Raw genomic sequence first — 22,432 nt, 5'->3', positions numbered from 1 at the left:
ATCTTTTTTTCAAGGGCAACAAGGTCATCCTCATCATCCTCACTATCACCAAGTTCTTCTTTTATAGCCCTCATCTAAAATAATATTTTACAAAAAATAGGAAAGAAGAACATCTCAATTAGATAAAAACCCTAACTAGATAAGGAAGCAGTAGAATGCTCCTCTGCAGCAAAGCTGGCCAAGATTTTTTAAATCATTGGTATAATAGATCACTATTTCATCAGCATAGTGTTGCAATGATATACTACTTTCCTTCTCTCTCCTAAGACAAAAACTGTGATAAAAACATACTAGCTAAATGTAGTATATCATAGCATCATCTAAAGTCTAACTACAACCAATGGCTTAAAGATCAAGAATATTTTAATGCTGTGCTTCTAAACCCAGTAACCTACAAACCATTGTTCTCCCTTCTCAGTAAAGTGCAGAAGGTACAGCAATGAGCACTTCAGGTGCGCCCACATTGATCATGTTACACAAACTTGTATCCATAAAATGTGATAGAAGATTAAAAATGCTAAGTTAATATCTATCAGTCACACACCTAAGTGCAACCCTGTATCACCTAAATAGTGAGATAGCACTGTACCTATGAAAATGAAATCCAAAAAGATTGGAGGAAATGTTTGCTAGAGCTAGGATAAGGCATACAGCTCAGAGGGAATTTGTTAGAGCTCAAAGTCAAATGTAGGTCAGGTTCCATATCATTGGCAGAATTAGTCAAAGAGACAGTTGTATGGCAAGACAGTTGTGTAGTAGTTATTAATTCTGTAATAAGACTTTTTTTACAATTGTAATAGGACAATTGTGTGGCAGTTATTTGATTGTGTGTGGTGCAGCTATAGATTTGTGACAGTTTCTGGTGCACATTATGTTCTTCTTTTGAGTAAGGCTAAGAATTGTTTTCTTCAAGAAGAGCTTTGGCTCAAAGGCTGGTAGGATAGCTCATATACCAAATTTGTGTGTTTGTGTACTATTTGTATGGATTCCAATAAAGTTTCTGTTTTAAATCCTATCATATTTTCCAATTGTCATAATAATCAACAAAAACCTTGGCTACAAACATATAATTGAATTTAGTAAGGAATAAATCTGTTAGAATATTAGAAAATATCTTATAATATCTATTATATTATATTAGAGTATCTTGAGTTATTTCTTAAGATCAATTTATAAGCATAGAGATTTCTTAGAATATCTCTCATTATTATTATGATATATTCCTAATTTAGGATTGAATCTATGTTTCTCTATAAATAGAGATTAGTATTGAATCTTTTGTAATCAAGTTAGCATTAAGCTATTATCAATAATATTCAAACCTTTATTATTTTCTCTCCTCATTTTCTCTAAAATCCCACACCTTCAACATGTTGAAAATATATTTATATTTATTACATATCATGTAAATAGGGATAATATCTCCCATATTTATTTCTGTATTTATTGCCTTGAGCCTATATAAAACAGACTCTGTTGTGTAGTTCAAACACACGGTTTCACCATATGTCTCCTTCATCTTCTCTTATTCAACATGGTATCTAGAGCCTATTAAGAGAGACAATCCTATACCGTGATTACCCCGGGATTCACTGTCCTTCGCTGAGATTTTTTTGGGTAAAACCGTGTCTCAATTCCAGTTTACCCTTTCTTTGTCGCTTTTCGTTAACTTTTTTTTCCAGAAAATCAGTCCACTGTTCATCGCGCAGTACTGTTCACTCTTTCGCTGCTGGTTTTAGGTAATTGCTTATTGATTATGGCTACTTATGAAGATTTTCTTCGGTGGGTAGAGTATTGTCAGAACTCAAGTTCCGTTGTTTCAGCCGCACAAAATGGTATTTCACCGGTTTGCATCTCACCTTCTCATAGTCCATAGATTCTCGATTCTAGTGCATCTGATCACATTACTGGTAATAAGACTCTTTTTTCCTCTCTCACAACATCTGATTATTTACCTAGGATAGTCTCAGCAAATGATTCCCAAACACAGTCTCAAGGGATTGGCACTGTCCAAATTCTCTCTACTCTATTAGTTAAATATGTCTTTTATGTGTCTGGCTGTCCATTTAATTTAATTTCTATCAGTCGATTGACTCGTTCTCATGATTGTGTTGTCACGTTTACTAATTGCAATGTTACTTTGCAAGATCGAATATCAGGACGACAAATTGGTGTCGGATGTGAGTCTAATGGCCTTTATTATCTCTCAAACCCATCAACAGCATGCCCTACCACATATTCTCCTCTTGCTATACATGCTCAGTTAGGTCATTCGAGTCTTCCCAAACTTCAACAATTAGTACCTAATCTAACCAAATTATCTAGCTTAAATTGTGAGTCGTGTCAGTTAGGGAAACACACTCGTAGTCATTTCACTGATCGAGCTAATAAACGAGCTTCCTCCCCGTTTGCTTAGTTCACTCAGATGTTTGGGGTCCATCTCGTACTATTTCCACACTTGAGTCTAGATATTTTGTTACCTTTATCGATGATTTTTCCCGTTGTATGTGGTTATGTTTAATGAAGAATAGGTCTGAATTATTTTCTATTTTTGAACAATTTTATAAGGAAATTAAAACTCAATTTGGTTTATCCATTCGCACTTGGCGCAGTGATAATGCCCGCGAATATTTGTCTCATCAATTTCAAAATTTTATGACCTCTAACGGCATTCTTCATCAAACATCTTGTGCTCATACACCTCAACAAAATGAGGTAGCCGAACGCAAAAATCGGCACCTTATTGAAACCACCCGTACTCTCCTTCTTCATGGTAATGTACCATCTTGCTTTTGGGGAGATGTTGTTCTAACGGCGTGCTATCTTATAAATCGCATGCCTTCCTCTGCTCTTGATAACAAAGTCCCTCACTCGATCATCTTCCCTGGTAACCCTCTTCACTCACTTCCTCCTCGGGTCTTCGGATCTACATGTTTTGTCCACAATCTCACTCCTGGTCTTGATAAACTTTCAGCTCGATCACTAAAATGTGTCTTTCTTGGTTATCATTGGTCCCAAAAAGGTTACCGTTGTTATTCTCTTAATCTTCGACGATATCTCATATCGGCTGATGTCACGTTTTTTGAGTCTCTTACATACTATGAGTCGCTTCCTGATCCTTTGTCTGCAACTATTCCTTTGGACCTACCAAAGACTATTTCACCTTCTCTTTTACCACTAGAGCCTATTATGTATACCCCACCTGAGACACCTTCGGTGGCCCATCCCATTATCCAACTTGAGACTCCTCTTGTTGATCCTCCAACTGTACAACCTCTTCAGACATACCGTCGTCGTCAACCACCATTGGTTGTACATGTCCCTACACCTGTTCTTGATATCGAGGTCATTCCAAACACTCCTTCACCGCCACCTCCTTCTTTATCAGATCCGACCCTTGATATTCCTATTGCTATTCGTAAAGGTATACGTCCTACTCGTAACCCATCCCCTCATTACATTGGCTTGAGTTACCATCGTCTTTCTCTTTTGCATTATACTTGTCTGTCTTCCCCGACTTCTGTTTCTATTCCTAAATCTCCAGGTGAAGTTTTATCTCACCCAGAGTGGAGACAAGCAATGATTGACGAGATGTGTGCACTTCAGAGTAGTGGTACATGGGAATTGGTTCCTTTACCGTCTGGAAAGTCTTTAGTAGGATGTCGTTGGCTTTATACGGTGAAAGTTGGTCTTGATGGTAAGATTGATCGTTTTAAAGCTCGTTTGGTGGCAAAAGGGTACACTCAAATTTTTGGCCTCGATTACAGTGATACTTTCTCCCCTGTGGCTAAGATGGCCTCTGTTAGACTACTCCTCTCTATTGCAGCCATCAGACATTGGTCTCTACATCAACTTGACATTAAAAATGCTTTTTTGCATGGTGACCTTGAAGAAGAAGTGTATATGGAGCAACCACCTAGGTATGTTGCTCAGGGGGAGTCCTCTACCATGGTTTGTCAACTTCGAAGGTCTCTCTATGGTCTTAAACAGTCTCCTCGAGCTTGGTTTGGTAGATTTAGCACAATAGTGCAACAATTTGGCATGATTCGAAGTGAAGTTGATCATTCTCTTTTCTATCGCCACTCAACCCAAGGGTGCATTTACTTGATTGTCTATGTAGATGATATTGTCTAACTGGTAGTGATCAACAGGGCATACTCCAGTTGAAACAACATTTATCTCATCAATTTCAAACTAAAGATCTTGGCAAGTTCCGCTACTTCTTGGGTATTGAGGTAGCCAAATCTAAGGACGGCTTAGTAATTTCACAAAGAAAGTATGTCATGGATATTCTTGAAGAGACAAGTTTGTTGAATGCCAAGCCGGTTGACACTCCTATGGATCCAAATGTCAAACTTCTACCTAATCATGGGGAGCCATTTTTAGATTCAGGGAGATACAGAAGATTGGTTGGTAAATTAAACTACCTCACAGTCACCCGTCCAGACATTTCTTTTGCAGTCAGTGTGGTAAGCCAATTCTTAAACTCTCCTTGTCAAGAACACTGGGATGCTGTGATACGAATCTTGAAATACATTAAAAGTGCTCCAGGAAAAGGTCTAATTTATGAAAACAGAGGTCATACTCAGATAGTTGGTTATTCAGATGCCGATTGGGCAGGCTCACCCATTGATAGGCGATCCATTATGGGTATTGTCTACTTGTTGGAGGAAACTTAATATCTTGGAAGAGTAAGAAACAAAGTGTAGTTGCAAGATCTAGCGCTGAAGCTAAATACAGAGCTATGGCATTAGTGACTTGTGAGCTCATTTGTTTGAAACAGATACTCAAAGAGCTTCAATTTGAAGAGGCAACACAAATGACATTAATTTAATATGTGATAATCAAGCAGCATTGCACATTGCCTCTAATCCGGTTTTTCATGAGAGGACCAAGCATATTGAGATAGATTGTCACTTTGTAAGGGAGAAGATCGAATCAAGCGACATCACCACTAGCTTTGTTAATTCCAATGATCAATTGGCAGATGTATTCATTAAGTCCCTGAGAGGTCCTCGAATCAGTTATATATGTAACAAGCTTGGTGCATATGATTTATATGCTCCAGCTTGAGGGGGAGTGTTGAAAATATATTTATATTTATTACATATCACGTAAATAGGGATAATATCTCCCATATTTATTTATGTATTTATTGCCTTTAGCCTATATAAAACAGACTCCGTTGTGTAGTTCAAACATACGGTTTCACCATATGTCTCTCTCATTTTCTCTTATTCAACAAAATCTTTATCAATGTATCAAAAGATAGTGCGAGAAAGCTTACCTGCTGACGCAGAAGAAATTCTTTTTGAGATTTTGACAATTGGCCTTCAACCTTCTGGGTAATTTTCTCAGCTACACGTATTGACTGTTGAAAATAGACGTGCACAAGTAGAATTAGAGACAGATGATATAACACCAGACCCATGACAAGCATCATTGATTCCATTACTAACCTGTAAATGCCTATCAACTAACTCGGTTGCTTTTGAAAGCCTCATTTTAGGGCCAACTGAGTCCAACATTGACAGTTGTTCTTCAAAACTTATCTCAAAACTGGCAACAAATATATCAGCCAACTTGTGAACAGGAACGTTGTCCAAAAGGACTTTGGTTCTTCCACCGGTTTTTTGTTTCTGTACACAAACAATAAAACGTAAGCTACTACTACCAATGCAATGCAGAAAACATGACAAGCTCAAAATATTATAATTAAAACTGTATACCTATAACAAAAAAGCCCATATCGATTACTATTAGACTATGCAGACACTAGACACTATCGTGAAGTAAATACAGAACACTAGGGATTTAAAGCTCAATATTCAAAATACTTTGTACCAACATGAAACATGGACTATGGATTCAATATATTTAATACAACCAATTATACCAGAACACTAGAGATTTAAAGCTCAATGCTCAAATGGAATTTCCATGTTTTGCAGATAATGTTAGTAAGAGTTGAAGTTACAAGGTCTTACCAGCTCCAAAACAGAAATAAGCTCCATTGCTGTTGCTTTGAATTGGCGAGACAACATTATGTAATCTGGGTCTTGCTCTATTTGTTCCATTTCTAGATTAGAAAAACAGAAGCAACTGAGCATCTTCAAAGATTGCGATCAAATCTTATTAGTCAGGGAAATGGCCAAAAGTTCTTCTAGAGCGTGGTCCTAAAAATGTTAATTTGGAAACAACAAAAATAGAATAATAAACTATTTCAAGACCTAGTAAACTAGCACACCTCTTCCCAATTAGAAGGTATATGCAATTAAAACAATGAATATTACTGTCATTATCTGATCTTTAACATTTTATCAATAGATAATTGACTGCATCTTACTAAATTTAAAACACATCTCAGAGCATCATATCAAACTAACTATCTTAGACATAATGAACACATCTGGGATAGTGTCCTATAATTACTAACAGTGCTTATGCTTTAACGATCTATGCATTCATATCAAGAAAACAAAAAAATGTGAAATATAATATTTAAATCAAATGGAAGGCACGGGTCTCCATATAGTAAGGCAAAATTTTATAGCAAAATAATCAAACCTTTGGAGAAACGTATTGCTATCAGGTATTCAGTTGTTAAATGCCATAACTCTTATCCAACTTCTGTTGTTTTAATTCATTACAAAGATAACTAAAAGGGCATAAGAATACACATTTCCATACAAAATCTAAAGCCTGAGAAAAAGATGAATGACATACCAGTCTTAGTCATCTCAAGGGAAGATATCCTTGCAGTATGGTATATTCCTCTTGTGCTTAGTTCCAGGACACTAAATCTGCATAAACCTTCAAGAACAACTGTGTATGTGACCCTACCACTTGGTTTCTCCACTCCCCTTGATAAATGTAATGGTCGAGCGGCAACCCCCCTGGAATCGATGGTATATTAAAATTAACCTCAACTTGCAGGCTTTACTTTCCAAAAAGCCACAAGATATATATGTGATTCACTCTACAACATTATTTAAAACATCATTTGGCCTTAGTAATTATGAAAATCTGGTGGAAATATAAAGAAAAACATCCAAAACAAAAAGAACCAACAAACTAAAGAAAACATCAGGAAAAAACAACTGACTGATACAACTTCACATATTTCAGATTGACTGATGAACTGTTACTCTGTTAGAACGTACCTTTATTAAATTTATAATTTTATCATCAAGCGACTTGATTTGAGATTCTTAAAGTGACATGAAAGGTATTCACTGGTTCTATACCTGTTGTGCCAATGAACAACGTCATTCTGCTTTTTGGTATCAAGCTTGAGAGAATCTGATGAACTGTCCTGAAGTTTTGAGCTTTGGTCTAGAAAATCAGTTCCTGCACCTCAAAATAGGCAGAGCAAAAATGAATATTGGAAATCAGTTTTTATACATAGTGTTTGGTTTCGAAAAAATAGAGGGGACTGTATAGATTTTTATGAACTTTTGTTATTCAGTCCAAAGTTTCAGAGAGAGGGGAGGGAAATGAAGAGGACCAATATTTGTCCTTCCTTAATTTTGACTCATTCAAATAGTGGGGGTTTGCGGCAGAGAGAAATGAGTTTGAAATATTTTAAATATACTAACTAAAATGGCCTAACTTATGTTCAGAAATTGAAAAAACATCTTCCACCTAATCCAACACCAACGCAAAAAAACATCCTCCACCTAATCCTCCACCACCACTACTGCAGCTTGACACCCACCACTATTTGACACCATTCATCTTTTCCACCACTGCAGAACACTTTCCATTGCCATTGGTACCCTCCACCATGGCCACAGATGCATTACTCCTTCTACCACCACACCACTATTACTTGACACCCATCAGCACCACCAGCACACAAATATTTATTACAACAATAGTATGATAGTAAATTATTGAGATATCCCCTCTCATCCCCTTATAAACCAAACAAGAAGAGGGTTATTTCACCTCCCTCTTTTATTTATAAATCAAACACTTGTTGAGGTAGAAACAGGGAGGAAAAATCCAGTTTATCACCTTGAGATGCAGTAGGACCCGCTGACTTAATTTCAAGAGCATCACGCACGGGCAGGATGCCAATTAACCCCTTCTCTTCTTTCTGCCAAAGTTCTTGTTCCACCAACTTCACACTACATTAACCAAGGAAACAGAACGTAGGGCTTGAGGACAAACACAGAAATCAAACATTTTTGCGCATATCATGCCAATACGATATCTTTGGAGCTAAGAAGTACAGATAAATCACAATATATGGTCATCATGCTGGCAAATTTTTCTGTAGAAAACTCTGATAGGTGATCCACAATACTGTTACTTGAAAATCGTTTGAAACTCCAACGATGACGGACTAACTTTTTGGAAGTAGAAACTCAGCCTCCTCATCCTCAAAATTGAGACGGTACTTGATCAATGTCATTTTGACAAAAATAAGAGAAAACAAATAAACCTCTCTCCAAACTCAACTCATACTCAATTTTCTTTGTTTCTGTCGAACTAACATCAATCAGGACGTTGTCTCAACCATAAAGGCGAGGAGGAACATGAGTTTTTACTTCTGAAGAGTGTCATCTATCGTCGTTAGAGTAAGAGTGATTTTCAAGTCTCGGTCTACTGCGGACTGTAGAACCCATATAACACGGTTATCATACAATGCACAAAAACTAATATAAAATAACAAATCTTAGATTATAAGTGAGAATTGATAATAATATTCTAAAAGTTAAAAAAGAAAACTTCCGTAAACATAACTAAAACACTTCATTTATCAAAGTATTGCGGTGTTCTCATCTTACTTGGTCTAGAATTTCAAGCAAACAAAAAAAACGTGAAGTGGTTCCAATTTTTGAGTCAACTACAATAACACAACTTCAAAAAACTGCAAATTAAGCGTAACATGCGAAAGTAAATAATTAAAGAAACTACGATACAACTTAAACAAACAAAACAAGCTTGGAAGTAGAAATATCGACGAATTAAACATAAATTTATCTCGGGAATCAAACAAAAAGGAAACGAAAGGAGAACCTGCTAGGGGAAGTACAGCGGATTCTGATGATAGCACCGGGTAAGAGAACCTTGTTCCTGAAAGGAAGGATCGCCAAACGACTCGGCAGGTCCACCGATTCGGACATGTTGGTAACTCGGTGTGTAATCAGAATAGAATCCCTTGTTTCTGATAGAAAGGGAATTAACGATGTAAACTTATAAAATATACAGAATCGAATTCGAAGCAGACAAATGAGCGGAACTAACTGTCATCGTTTTCTTCTCACCTTTCTTTGATTTGTTTTCTTCATACGCGTTATGTATTTATTTATGATTCAATATATTTAATAAGTTTTTTAAAATAAAAGAATAAACATTTAAAATTGTATAAAAAAAAGAGTTAAGTGTATTTCTTTCACTTCAACTGCAACAATTAAATAGAATATATCATAATATATCCAATATATCTTTCATGGATAATATATATCGACATATTATGGGATGTGGGTTGTTGTCAAAAAAATATATCATAACAGTTGTCAAATAAATATATGCCTATTGAATAAAAAAAACAATTAAATATATATATATATATGCCTATTCAATAAAAAATAACTATATATATATATATATATGACGTGGATGGGTATCCATCACATTAATAGTTAATTACTTCTTTTAAAAAAGTCATGAAATTATACAATTCCAATAAACGTGAGTTAAAGATCGTTCACCAAACACAAAAATTTAACTGTACATAGATCATCGCACAATCGAAAAATAACACCAATATCAATGAACATTAAGTTCATGGACGGCCCTATACTGTGCTTAACAGAGAAAACTTACTTTCTCATTGCAAGTTTTTTTTTAAATATTTAAATTTTATCTATAATTCTAAATGTATTTTATATATTCGGAATTATCATTTTAGATATGTATTTGAAAATTTGTGGTGAAAGAAAAAACATTCATACACAAATTAAAGATAATTTATTTATAATGTATTAATGTCGTTTATACATCTGAATTTAAAATTCATAATAAAATAGAAAAAATTGTTAATTTATATTATTTATATGTTCAATTATTCTATTAAGTGACTGGTTGACAATATATTCAGTTGTTTATTTGTATATTTTTTTTAAATTTAAAAAATTTATTTTATATATTTGATAAATTGATATTTAATAATTTAATATTTATTAAATGGATATTATTAAGAATTATACGTGAAATTGTATCAAATACGAGTGGATAAATAATTGTTTAGTTAATTATATAGAGATATTTTTATTAACATTATAAATGATATATAGTTATAATGATATATAACTCCAAATTAAAGTATGATATATAGTTATAATGATAAATAAAAAAGTATGTTAAAATGATATATAGTTATAACTAAAATATTATAAATATTTAATACTCCAAATTTATTTTTATATATGTCGACTCGACTACTCAAAAACTTTAAATCCGACTCTTAATAGGATAAGCAATGCAATTTAAGTGATTAAGCCACCCTTGATTTTACTCAAAAGCAAAACCTTTGATTTTAATGGCGAATCCAAAAATATCTATAAGTAGGTTAAGATCATATGTTATAATTTTTTTATAGAAAATACATCAGTATATAAATGATAAAATAATTATATCCCTATCAAAAATAAATAATGATATGATTATATTAATGAATTTGTTTTTTTTCTCGATAAAATTAATGCAGGTATAAAATTTCATAACGGTTCATAAAATAATAATAAATACTTTTTATAATGAAATATAAACAAAAATGGTATATAAAAAATTAATTTATCTTCTGAAAAAAAATGAATCTAGTTTAAAAATTTGATTCAAATACATTAATTTTTTATATATTAATTTTATTTATATTTTATTCTATAAGGAGTACAATGTTAAATACATAATATATTTTTGGCTAAATTACATTCGTGATCCCTTAACTTACTTTCAAGTAACGTTTTAGTCCTTTATCTTTTTTTTTCCCGACTTGGTCTTTTATTTTAATTTTAAGTGACAATTTGATATTTTATGTTTTAAAATTTCAACAATGATATCCTTTTTTATACAAAAATTCAATCAAAACTCATAAAATTAATTATATTTTTCAGTATAATACAAATTTCATCAAATTCGTAACGCAAATCTTCAAATAAACTCATATTTTCATACTTTATTTGATATTTTTAGGAATAAAGGACTAAATCGGGAAAAAAAAAGATAAAGGACTAAAACGTTACCTGAAATTAAGTTAAGGGACCACGGATGTAATTTAGCCTATATTTTTTATCTTCTATTAATATTTTGGTTTAATTATAGTTTTAATTCATCTATTTCTATCAATTTACGAAATCGATTCTCCTATTTTAAAATATAACCGTTTGTGTCATTCATTATGATTTTTTAATAAAAAAGAAATAATGTGACATGCTTTAAATAACATGGTATATATGTAATGATATTGAATAATTAACATCCATGAAATCGCAATCAAATCCTCTCAAAACTTAATTTTTAACTTCAAAATATTTACATTTTTATAATTTAATTAATGGCATGTAAACAATTAACTCATCTAGATGATCCTATATCATAAAATTATATATCACATCATTTAAAATATATCAAACCGTCATTTTTTTAGTTAAAAAATCTGAAAGAAATATAAAAAATATTAATTTTTAAAATAGAAGATCAATTTTGTAAATTAATAAAATTAGATGAACTAAATTTTAATTATCGCTAATATTTTTGAAATATTACTAAATAAGTGAAAGTTATTGTGATGACAAGAAAAAAAATTAAATATTTACTATAGAACCTGGAAAGGAAGTTGGGGCATGAGTCCTCAATTTAATGTACTTGTATGCATCGCTATTTGATTCTAGCTTTCAATCACTACCAAGAGTGTAATTTAAATTAATCTAAAAGTTGTTTTAATGAATTATTCTTTTGACCAAAGACTCCATTATTGTGTTCCTTCCAAAATTTCCATATACTTCCATCCAAATAATATGAAATTTATCTCTTTAATCTTTATTATGTAAATGTAGGCCGCAAAAGTACTCGACATGATTAAAGACAGTGTATAAGTGCACTTGTCAAATCCAACCACATCAAAATTGTTTTTCAAATTTGACAAATAAAAAACACAATCAAAGAAGATATATTGTAACATTTATTAATCTCCACAACCAACAATACATAATAAATAATTTCGTTTAAAACTTTGCATTCAACCGAACTTTCCTTTGTGTGAATCCTATTGTTTAGAATTTTTCAAACAAATAGTGACATTTTAAACACAACTATCTTATTTCAAGTGAAATCATGCAAGGGAGACCTTTTAATATTGTTCTCTAAATAAGCATGTGATATGCACTCATAATAGAGTAAACTTCACTATGTTTAAATCCTCGGGTTTCTGTGATGGATATCATTTCCATATAATGTAATGTAATGTTATTCAACCATACATAATAGTCCTTTATTAACTATTTTTTCCAAGAGACAAATGTGTCAACCACCTACAACTGTCATCATCATCCCAAAATCAATCATAGTCATCTCATCCACAAATACATTTTATCACAAAGCTAACCTAAATAATCTACCAAATCGATCTCTCAGAAATCACCTCACACTCCAACCACGAATCACACCAAAACAATATATCATTTCCATTCCCCACAACTTTGTTCGGATTATCTTAAATCAACCTCATCTCATCTCAAACACTTTGGATGTCCTTCCAACACAATGACTCTTTGTTGCAACTACCCTCCCCACCCCACTCAATCAAACCATACTTAGAATCCAACACATTAAACCTTTTTTATCCATCTTCAACCTCCAACACCACTTGTCTAATAGTGCATAATTAAACTTGTGCACCGTCTGCACACTCGATCCACATTATTATCGCTCTAAACAAACTTCGTCTCATTTAAATTAATTAATTTTACGAAACTTCGTCACTACCCCCTCACAAAAAAAAACATGAAAATGGAGATTTTAGTTGATAAATGATAATTGAAGAAGGAAAAAAGTAGACTAATAAAGCAAACAAATAAGATTTGAGAAGAACAAATCGACCATCCATAAATAAATAAAAACACTTTCAGTTATGACTGTACAAAAAATCCGGTTATGAGACCCAAATCCAAAACCAGATCCAAAACAATTTTAAATATTCGGTTAAAATAATATGGGTATAACCCAATTTATTTATAACCCGTTGGATAGCCGCTCACATTTTATTTTTGGATTTGGATTTTAACCGATTTTTATCCACCAAACTCCCAAATTTCAATCATAGAACTCTAAATCCCCAAAACTCCAAAAGCGTTTTCCGACAATCCTTCCAACAACATTTTTCAGCAATCCTTCCTTCCGGCAAACCGACCTTCCATCTTTGAAGCACCTTCCAACAATAAGTTTTGTACAAAAGCAAACTCAGTACTCCAAAATGGAGATAGCTTTAACCGGCTTGATGACTCACGCACAACTCAACTTGTAAGCCTCATCCTCTGACGACGTCACATCCAAGTCGAACACTCTCTCATCCACGTGCTTCTCCAACGCTGCACCAGGTTCAATTTGCGCTTTGCACTGTGAGATTTGAGATATTGTTTTCGTTTTGTTGAATGTGATAGGAATTTGAATGCTCTATTTCTATGAATCTATTATCTTACATTCTTCGATTAATTTTCAATTTTAATTCAAATTTGATTGTAAATGTTTTTGGTTTTTGTTCAATCAAATATATCTAACTACCTTTGATTGTTCAATTAAATAGTCGGTTTTTAAACTATGAATAAATAGTTTTTTTTTATAAAAAATAACTAAATCTTAACTGGTTTTGAAAAAAAAATTGATTTTAAAATTAAATTTTTCAAAATCAGTTATTTAACTATAAATAGTTTTACAATTGGTTTTATAATTGATTTTAAACAAAATAATAAATTTGATTATAAATCTAAATCCATATATTAATTTTAAAATAGATATAGATTTAAAAAAAAAATCAATCATGCATAGCCCTACTTCTAGCTATAAAGTTTTTCCCAACCATCTAGATCAAATGTGTCCAAAAATGTGACATGCTTTCTTGAGATGGACCCTCGTCCCTTGTTAAGGACATATTGTGGTGGGCCGGGCCCTTTCAGTTCTAGGGACCCCTTCCAAACTGAACTTGAAAAGTCATGAAAACAAAACTTCAAATACTCTTTGACCAAAAAACCACAAGTACACTCTTGGACCAAATCCATGTGTATATTTATATATATAGAGAGGCTGAAATATAAGCATTTGTCAATTTTGAAAAGAGAAAGAGAGAAAAAAGTTAATAAATATATTTAATATTTTAATCACTAAATTGACAAATGTTTAAAAAATAATTACATTTTTTCGCTTACTCGGGTGTATTTAGCTCCATTGATCAATCAATATTTTTGTCAAAGAAAAAAAAGGTCCTAGAAAGAAAGATTTTAGTTGTCTTTAAATTTATTTAATAATATTACAAAACGAGAAAAGGGGAACTTTTACCATTCAATTTTTGTTTTGAACAGCGGATCGATCCCTTTCTTTTTGTTTCTCATCTTTCCGTCGCCTTTGGAACATTAAACTTGCCATTCGGGGGGAGTTCTAGTGTCTTTATTAACGAAGAACTTATGTCCGTTGAATCTCATAAAAAGCTGTAATGTTCATAGCATGTCTCTACCATTTTCCATTCTATGTTCTTTGAAAACTTTTTCTTTCCTTCTTTTACTTTAAGGTAAAATGTTGTTTAGTAGTTAACTAGTCATGAAATGAGACGAAAAACTATTATGAAATAGATAATTATGGGAATCGTAATTCCGTGTAGTTTCTAAAAAATTGTTTGATTGATTCCTATGATTTTGTTTTAAAGAAATAGGTATATGACGAATTGCTTCAATTTTATTTCCACATTTTTTTAAACTTTTTTTTCTACCCTCTTATTTGGGAATAAAAACATGAGAAAGTAGTTAGTTGTTTTTTTCTTTCTTTGGAATGTTTTATACCTAGGAATCAACATTTGTAAAAAATAGAACAAAAGTATGATCTTCTATTGGAATTTTAACTCTAATCATAGATAGAAACAAGTAATAACATAAACACATTTAAAGAGATAGATCAAGAATAATGTCCCTTTAGGGATCCATGAGAACCAAAAGATTTACAATTTGTAGACATTAGATAAACTATTCTTATTAGTGTATAGGATTTTGCATGAGAACCAAAAGATTTACAATTTGTAGACATTAGATAAACTATTCTTATTAGTGTATAGGATTTTGCTATAGATTAAACGATTGGACAACATAGATTTTTAATCGGGTTTAACTAAATGATTCAACTCATACGGTCTATTCAGAAATAAAATATAGCACATATTCTCAATAATTAATTATTGTTAATTTATAATTAATTAAATAATTAATCTAATGGTCTCCTACTTGGATGGAAATAATAAATTATTAAAAGAATATGAATTTCAATCCTAAGACTTTAAATAAGTTTTAATGTGGCAAAAATTATATTCGCCGAGTAAAACAAATCATGCAAGTCAAAGACTTACATTTTAAATAAATAAGGATGAATTTAGATATTCAAGTTAAGAGAAATAAATGGTCGGCTATGTCCCTGGACCTCCTGACTTACCTGTCACGTCCGAACGTAATCAGAGAAGACCTGCCCAAGCACCACCTTGTGATCACAAAGAAGAATATCCAATACAATCATAGGAAAGACTACTCGTAAAAACAATGGTCTAACATTTGAAAATGTTATAACAAATTTATGCTAACTCAAAACATCAAAATATTTAATCAAAACAATAAAACGTACACTACTTATATATATAAATTTTTTGTTAGTGGTTCTGTCAACGAGTTATCAATGTCATAAATGTCACAAAATATACACATAATCTAAGAACAGTAATTACATTTTGTCAAAATTAATAAATGTTTCTTAATACTTGACATTCAATTAATCTAAGTCTTAACAAAAAAAATACTATAAAAATCCACAAATAATTGGATTAACATACACGTTTTTTATTCACAAATAATCTAAATCTAAATAATTATTTCTCAAGAGTCAATACACATTTTTTATTCACAAATAATCTAAATCTAAATAATTATTTCTCAAGAGTCAATACACATTTTTTATTCACAAATAATCTAAATCTAAATAATTATTTCTCAAGAGTCAATACACATTTTTTATTCACAAATAATCTAAATATAAATAATTGTTTCTCAATAGTCAATTAACTAATTACAAATGGCACAATGAAAATACATAGAAGTGTAAGTAATACCATGTTTCGTAGTGAAGTGAATGCATATGATTGTAAGACGAATAAAATTATCATAATAAAACAAAAAGTCAAATATGATGGTGTATTGTTGGAGTGCATACTCATTAACATTTTTGTGGCGACAATAATCTATATTCTAACTTTAAGTGATGAAGAGGTTCAAATCTTTGCATTATTTAAATTTCAAAAAAATGTGAATTTCTTATCCTATTTGAAAAGAGATTGTGGCAATTCATTTGAGCAAGCTTGTGGTTGGAGTCTCATGTATATTCTCCAACAAAAGCTTAAGAATTTAAAACCGATTATGAGAGTTTGGATAAAAAATAATTTTGGTGACGTGCACGATGTTGTTCATCCATAGAAAAAATAATGGAGAGCTATGTTTTAACCTAATTGGATTTTTAATATAATAGAAAAACAACTTACTTTCGTAATGGTTTTAAATAAATGACTATGTTGCGATCTAAAGATCAAATTTTGGATATTTCTTTAGCAATTGAACACCATATTTTGAACTTTTTTTCTTATCATTTTGCCACCGATAATTAATGCACACAAAATTTCCTTAATCAAAAGACGAAATTGAATATCTATCCTTGTAGAGGAAAAGGTAGAACAACTTTAAACAAAAATTGAATAAAATATGAAGAATAGTGATGTTTAAAATGGAGGGAGATAGATGTGAGAAGAAATAAATCAAGAGATAGATACAAACAGAGATAAAGAAAAATAGAAAATTAAAAGTTAGAGAATTATTATCCATTTAATACACTATTCCTAAGTTGGTCTTTTAAAGGAGAAAAAAATGAGCTAGGTTTCAAAAAATACTCTTCAAGTTGAAATAGAAAATGTTGTTTTCTTCTTGGACTGTGATTTGGCTTTGGACTTGATGGCTTCAGAGGTTGCTTTTATCAATCTTTTTGAGATATCATTGCAAATGATTGAGTTGTTTCTTTTTTACTTAATAATAATATTTTGTAATGGATTGCAATTGATTGTTAGAGGTATGAGTGCCTACACAGTCTTCTCGCGCTTCGTTTTATAAATAAAAAAATCACATAATTATTCTTATGAAATAAATATTTAAATTATAATTTTAATCTTTGTATTTTTATTAATTTATTGAATTAATTTTCTTAATTTAAAAATTGACTTTTTTATTTTTTATTTTTTATAATTAAAAAATAATAATTTAATATATCTAAAATTATATTACACAAAATTTTATAAAATATGATTATTTAAATATATAAATTATTTATATGTGATTAATTAAATTACTAAAATAAAAAAATTATAAAATTAAAGATTAAATTTTTAAAGAATTTTATTTTATGTTATCATATCATATGTTATATTATTTAAAATATGATACATTGCTATTTTTAATTAAAAGATAAAGATAAAATTTAAAAATCATCAAATTTCAAAATAGAAATACCAATTTAATAAAAAGATAAAAATAAATAGACAAAAGCAATAATTAAACCGAATATTTATATAAAAAATTTACCACTATTGTGTTTATGGGTAATAACCCAAAAAGAAAAAGGACATCATTCTTTGTCAAAAGATAAAAGTCATCGTGTACTCAAAGCATTACACATGTCAATTTAGACCATATCTTGTAAATTGTGTTTACTCCTCTCTTAGTCTTGCAATTATTTAATGCAATGTATATTTTGTGTTGTATATACATAATTGTGATTATGTTTTGATTCATCATGCATGTTTCTGCAACTGTGTAGTTTTAAAATATACAATGTTGGTGTAAAAAAAATTATATTACGAGTCAATTATAACAGTTAGATGACAATTAATCTCTTTTGCAATTGCTGTTGCATTTACTTCATGTTCTTTCCGCATTTTCTGGTTTGTGTTTCTGGTTTGCGAGTGTTACTGTATAATCGCATCTGTTTTGCGATTCTGGTTTCTAGTGTTTTTATGGGACCTTGTTCCATAACTCCACAAACTCTAAAATATGGTTTATAAATTACTGCATAATTCACATTTCTGGTTTATATGAGATTCTGGTTTAATATTTTTCTGTCAATTTGACAGAAACAGAACACCAAATAAGTGAATCAATATATGAGAGAAAATTAAAACAATTTTAACATTGTATTCAGTTTCATCTTTGAAAAAACTGAAACTATGGACACAACACAACCACCATATATATAAGCCACAAGATCAGAATCTACAAAAGGATGATATAAAATTAAAAAACAAAACCTTGATCTCACATAAATAAATAAATAAAAAAGCAAAAGCCAAAAACCAAGCCATTTCATGGAGAGGATACATTCCCTATACTCATCCCTTCTCTCTTGACTCTTTGTTCATCCAAAGAAAAAAAAGTTAAAAAACTTCAAACTTTTCTTTGTTAGTACTTTGCCTTTTTTTTTTCCTCTTTTTTTCTTTTTTTGTCACAATTTTTTAAATTTTCTTTTTCATCCTTTTTCAAGTTCAACATACCAAACCAACTATGCAGCAATAACTGTCCCTGTTCTAAAGGAATAATCTTTGTTTGAAGAACTGGTTTTTCTTTGCTCTTTAATCCTCAAACCCTTCATAGATGAAGAAAGATTCATATTTTTCTCTTTCAATTCATCTATCTCTATTTGCTCTTGCCTACACTCTTCACTACAAAAAGGTGTATCACCCCTGCACAAATTCAAATTAAACATCATCAATTTCATAACCCAAATAAAATAAAATAAATTAAAAAACATCAAAAGAGTCTTCTAAAAAACAAAATTCTCAATATAAAAAAAAAAAAGGCTGACCTATACATGAAGATGTCTTTATTGTCTCCAAGTGGTTTGTTACAAAGAGAGCAAGCTTCTAGAAAATGGGGTTGTTGATCTTCAAATCTAGGATCATAGAATCTTCCAGATCTAGGTGAAGAGACATAAAGGTTTGTGAAATTTGTCATAGAATTTGTAACAAAATTATTGGCACGATAGTTAGCAAGATCCATGTTTGTTAAGGAAGCTAAACCGTGGTCTTGTTGTAGGTAACAAGGTCTTACAGTTACAACAGAAGAACCGTATGATGAGTACATGAAGGGTTTTGTTTAGGGAATGGAAATTGGAAGAGAGAATAATGAAGAGAGTGTTGGAGTAGGAGAAATGTGGGAAGAGATGGTTGATTTATAAAGAGATGCTTTTTCTAAAAGAAAAATAAAAAATAAAAAATAAAAAAGTTTTGGAAATGAAACTATTTTTTTTTTTTTTTCAAGAAGCAAAATGATATTTGTAAACAGCGGCATTAGAAGGATTTCGTGAGAGTGAATCCATTGGCCAAAACTTCTTGCATCAGCACCGTTGAAAATAATAATAATAATTAATAATCTTGTTTACATATATATTAATTAAAAAATAACAAATTTTTGTGTATAATTTTCTTTATTTTTTATCGTTGATGTAAACTATTTTAATTATAATTTTATTTTTTGTATAAATATTCCTTTAAAAGGATAGTGCAATGGACATAAAACATTAATATCAAGAGTTTTATATAACAATCAATGAGAATGATTTATTTTTTATATTATTAAGGTGGATTAAATGAGGTGAGTTGATGAAATATACATATTGCTAATGAATATAAATGTAAAATTGTTTCTCGTTAACAATATATATTTTTTGTTAAACAATAAATTTCAAATTTTGGTGTAATATAAAATTTATATTACTATGACCACTTCAAAAAGTACATTAATTCTAATTTATTATTATAAAAAAATTAACTATTTTTAATATAACTTACTTATAATATATCTCTTTTTTAATTTGAAAATATTTAATACAAGTAATTTTTGGGACAAAATTAACATAAATAGTTAAATATTTGACATGAAAAATAATAATTCAATAAATTAAAGTTATAATTTACATAAAATTTAGATAACTAATTACATTTAACTGATTTTTTATTAGTTATTAAAATAATTTTTTATTTATAATGACAAATGATGTTTTTTTTTAAACAAGAAATTATGATATTTTTAGTAATTGTATGATTTGGTTTTGGTAGAATTGTTATTTATTGTTAGTGGAAAATTATTTATAAAGGTGGGACCAAAAGGGTCGAAAGTATTGATGAGTGGACCAACATGGAAGGAAACGACAAAATAATAGAGTATAGGAAAATGCTAAAGGGTATTAATAATGTCGTCACTTTCAGGAGGCCGGAGTGAGAAGCAAGAAGGTTTCGGTTTTGGTTTTGGGGAAAAAGCGAAACCGTGGGTTATGGAATGAGAGAGATATTGTCGTACCACCAATGCAACTCTTACTCGCATTCCATGCGCGTTACCGCACTCCTCAAACTTTTTTTTTTAGTTTGCAACAGAAATGTTAATGACTAGTAATAATTTATTTCAGGGAAGGGAAAGATTGTTAGATTAAGGATCGATCTATATATTTTTATATAATTTCTACTAAGTTTGTTCATACATTAAATCGATTCAATTCAAAATAGTAAACCATCTAAAAATTATAAATTGAACAAAACTGATAATTATTTTTGTTCTTAAAAGAGCATCTACAACGGTGAACTCAATATGGGTTCTTTAGATGGGGTCCACTGTGCCACATCATCTTGAAGCAATTCACTCATTTTTTACTCCAACGGTGAACTCAACATGATTCAAGTTCTACTATGCCACATCACCTTAAATCAACTCATTCATTTTTTACAGTTTAACTTTTAAAAAATCATATTATATTTCATTACTTTAATTTATACATTAATATTTAATTTTATTATAACTTAAAATATTAATTTAAATGGAAAAATAAATAAAAAAGTACGTTAATAAAAACTTTAATAAACTTCTGTAACAAAAATTGTGAAAAAAAAGTATGAGTAACAAATTGTTTCTATTAATGAGTTAACAATCGTAATTAAAGGAGAAAAAAAAGGCTAACGGTGGTATATTAACTAAAAAAAAAGCTAATGGTTACAAAATTATTATTATTTAATAAATAAAAAAGAAGTTAACGTCTATAAATTAATAAAAAAATGATAAATTTATTATTATTAATAAAAGGTAGCGGTTATAATTATATTATTATTAAATTGTGAAAGTAGATAGAAAAAACAAAAACAAAAAGTAACCGCTACGAAGCACCGTTCCTTCCTGACAGTACCGTGATGACACCTTGGCACAACTCCAACGGTGAACCCACAAAAAACTGGAAGTTAAGTAATTACACACTGGCGGACGAACTCATTTTCACTCCCGTTGTAGATGCTCTAAGACTGGTTTAAGTAATTCATAAGAATTAAGAAAATGATGTGTTAACAAATTTAACACTGGAAATAATAAAATTTAAGCTATCAACAGTTAAATATATAATTTTTAATGTACTTTTTAATTTAATATTTTTATATTTGCATGTTTAACAAAATATTTTTCTTAAAAAAAATAGTATTTGTATTAAATTTGTTAACAATGTATATTCTTTTTTTAATATTATTTTTCAATTATCATCATTCTTTCAACTTTTTTTAGATTATATTTTGAATTTTAGATTTTTATAAAAAACTAATTAAACAAACCGCATTTATAAATTTTAATATTTATTTATTTTTTATTAAATAAGACATAAGATAAATTTATTATTAGTTTTAAAAAATCTTTAAATAATATTCATTATTAGTTCCATTTAAACTATTTTTTTTTTTATCATATATACTTTAAATATAATCAATTGTTGTTGTTTTATAACGTTCATTTTTAGTATAGTATATTATATGTTATATTTTAGATTGAATATATTGCCTTACCGTAACTTTAAAATATTAGTATTGATGTAATTTAATGTTTTGCATTAATAAATTAGACCACTAAAAAATTATCCATCCTAAACACCATTTAATTGGAGCAGATGGAATCTACTTTTTTTAAAATAATTCATCTACATTGAATTATGTGTAGTTTTAATCTACATATTATATGATTTTTTGACTCTAAACATGTCCAAACTAACTCATGAATTCCTATACTTTAAATTGTTCTTGATAGTGAAATCAAAATTTATTTTTAGCTTAATTATA

The 22,432-nt window shown here is 30.1% G+C and overlaps 2 protein-coding genes across 2 annotated transcripts in view; both read right to left on the bottom strand.

The window, feature by feature from the left end:
• The window catches only part of LOC101506566 (lon protease homolog 2, peroxisomal-like), a 16,101-nt gene extending 6,811 nt beyond the window's left edge, over positions 1 to 9,290 (bottom strand). The window contains exons 1-8 of the mRNA XM_073363871.1: positions 9,028 to 9,290; positions 8,020 to 8,132; positions 7,248 to 7,350; positions 6,727 to 6,896; positions 5,988 to 6,079; positions 5,460 to 5,639; positions 5,288 to 5,371; positions 3 to 74 (exon numbers count right to left, since the gene is read on the bottom strand). Coding sequence (XP_073219972.1) covers positions 3 to 74; positions 5,288 to 5,371; positions 5,460 to 5,639; positions 5,988 to 6,079; positions 6,727 to 6,896; positions 7,248 to 7,350; positions 8,020 to 8,132; positions 9,028 to 9,134 — 921 coding nt within the window. The 5' untranslated portion in view covers positions 9,135 to 9,290. The remainder of the gene's footprint in view (positions 1 to 2; positions 75 to 5,287; positions 5,372 to 5,459; positions 5,640 to 5,987; positions 6,080 to 6,726; positions 6,897 to 7,247; positions 7,351 to 8,019; positions 8,133 to 9,027) is intronic.
• A 9,452-nt stretch (positions 9,291 to 18,742) lies between these two features.
• Positions 18,743 to 19,511, bottom strand: LOC101505923 (FCS-Like Zinc finger 1-like). Its single transcript, XM_004508928.4, has 2 exons — positions 19,156 to 19,511; positions 18,743 to 19,033 (listed from the first exon to the last, which is right to left on the bottom strand). Exons 1-2 carry the CDS (start codon positions 19,431 to 19,433, stop codon positions 18,853 to 18,855), a joined length of 459 nt encoding a protein of 152 aa, XP_004508985.1. The 5' UTR covers positions 19,434 to 19,511; the 3' UTR covers positions 18,743 to 18,852.
• Between the last annotated feature and the right edge of the window lie 2,921 nt (positions 19,512 to 22,432).

This window comes from Cicer arietinum, chromosome 7 (genome assembly GCF_000331145.2).
Source record: "Cicer arietinum cultivar CDC Frontier isolate Library 1 chromosome 7, Cicar.CDCFrontier_v2.0, whole genome shotgun sequence".
Classification (NCBI taxonomy): domain Eukaryota; kingdom Viridiplantae; phylum Streptophyta; class Magnoliopsida; order Fabales; family Fabaceae; genus Cicer; species Cicer arietinum.
This window is presented reverse-complemented; position numbering and strand designations above follow the sequence as displayed.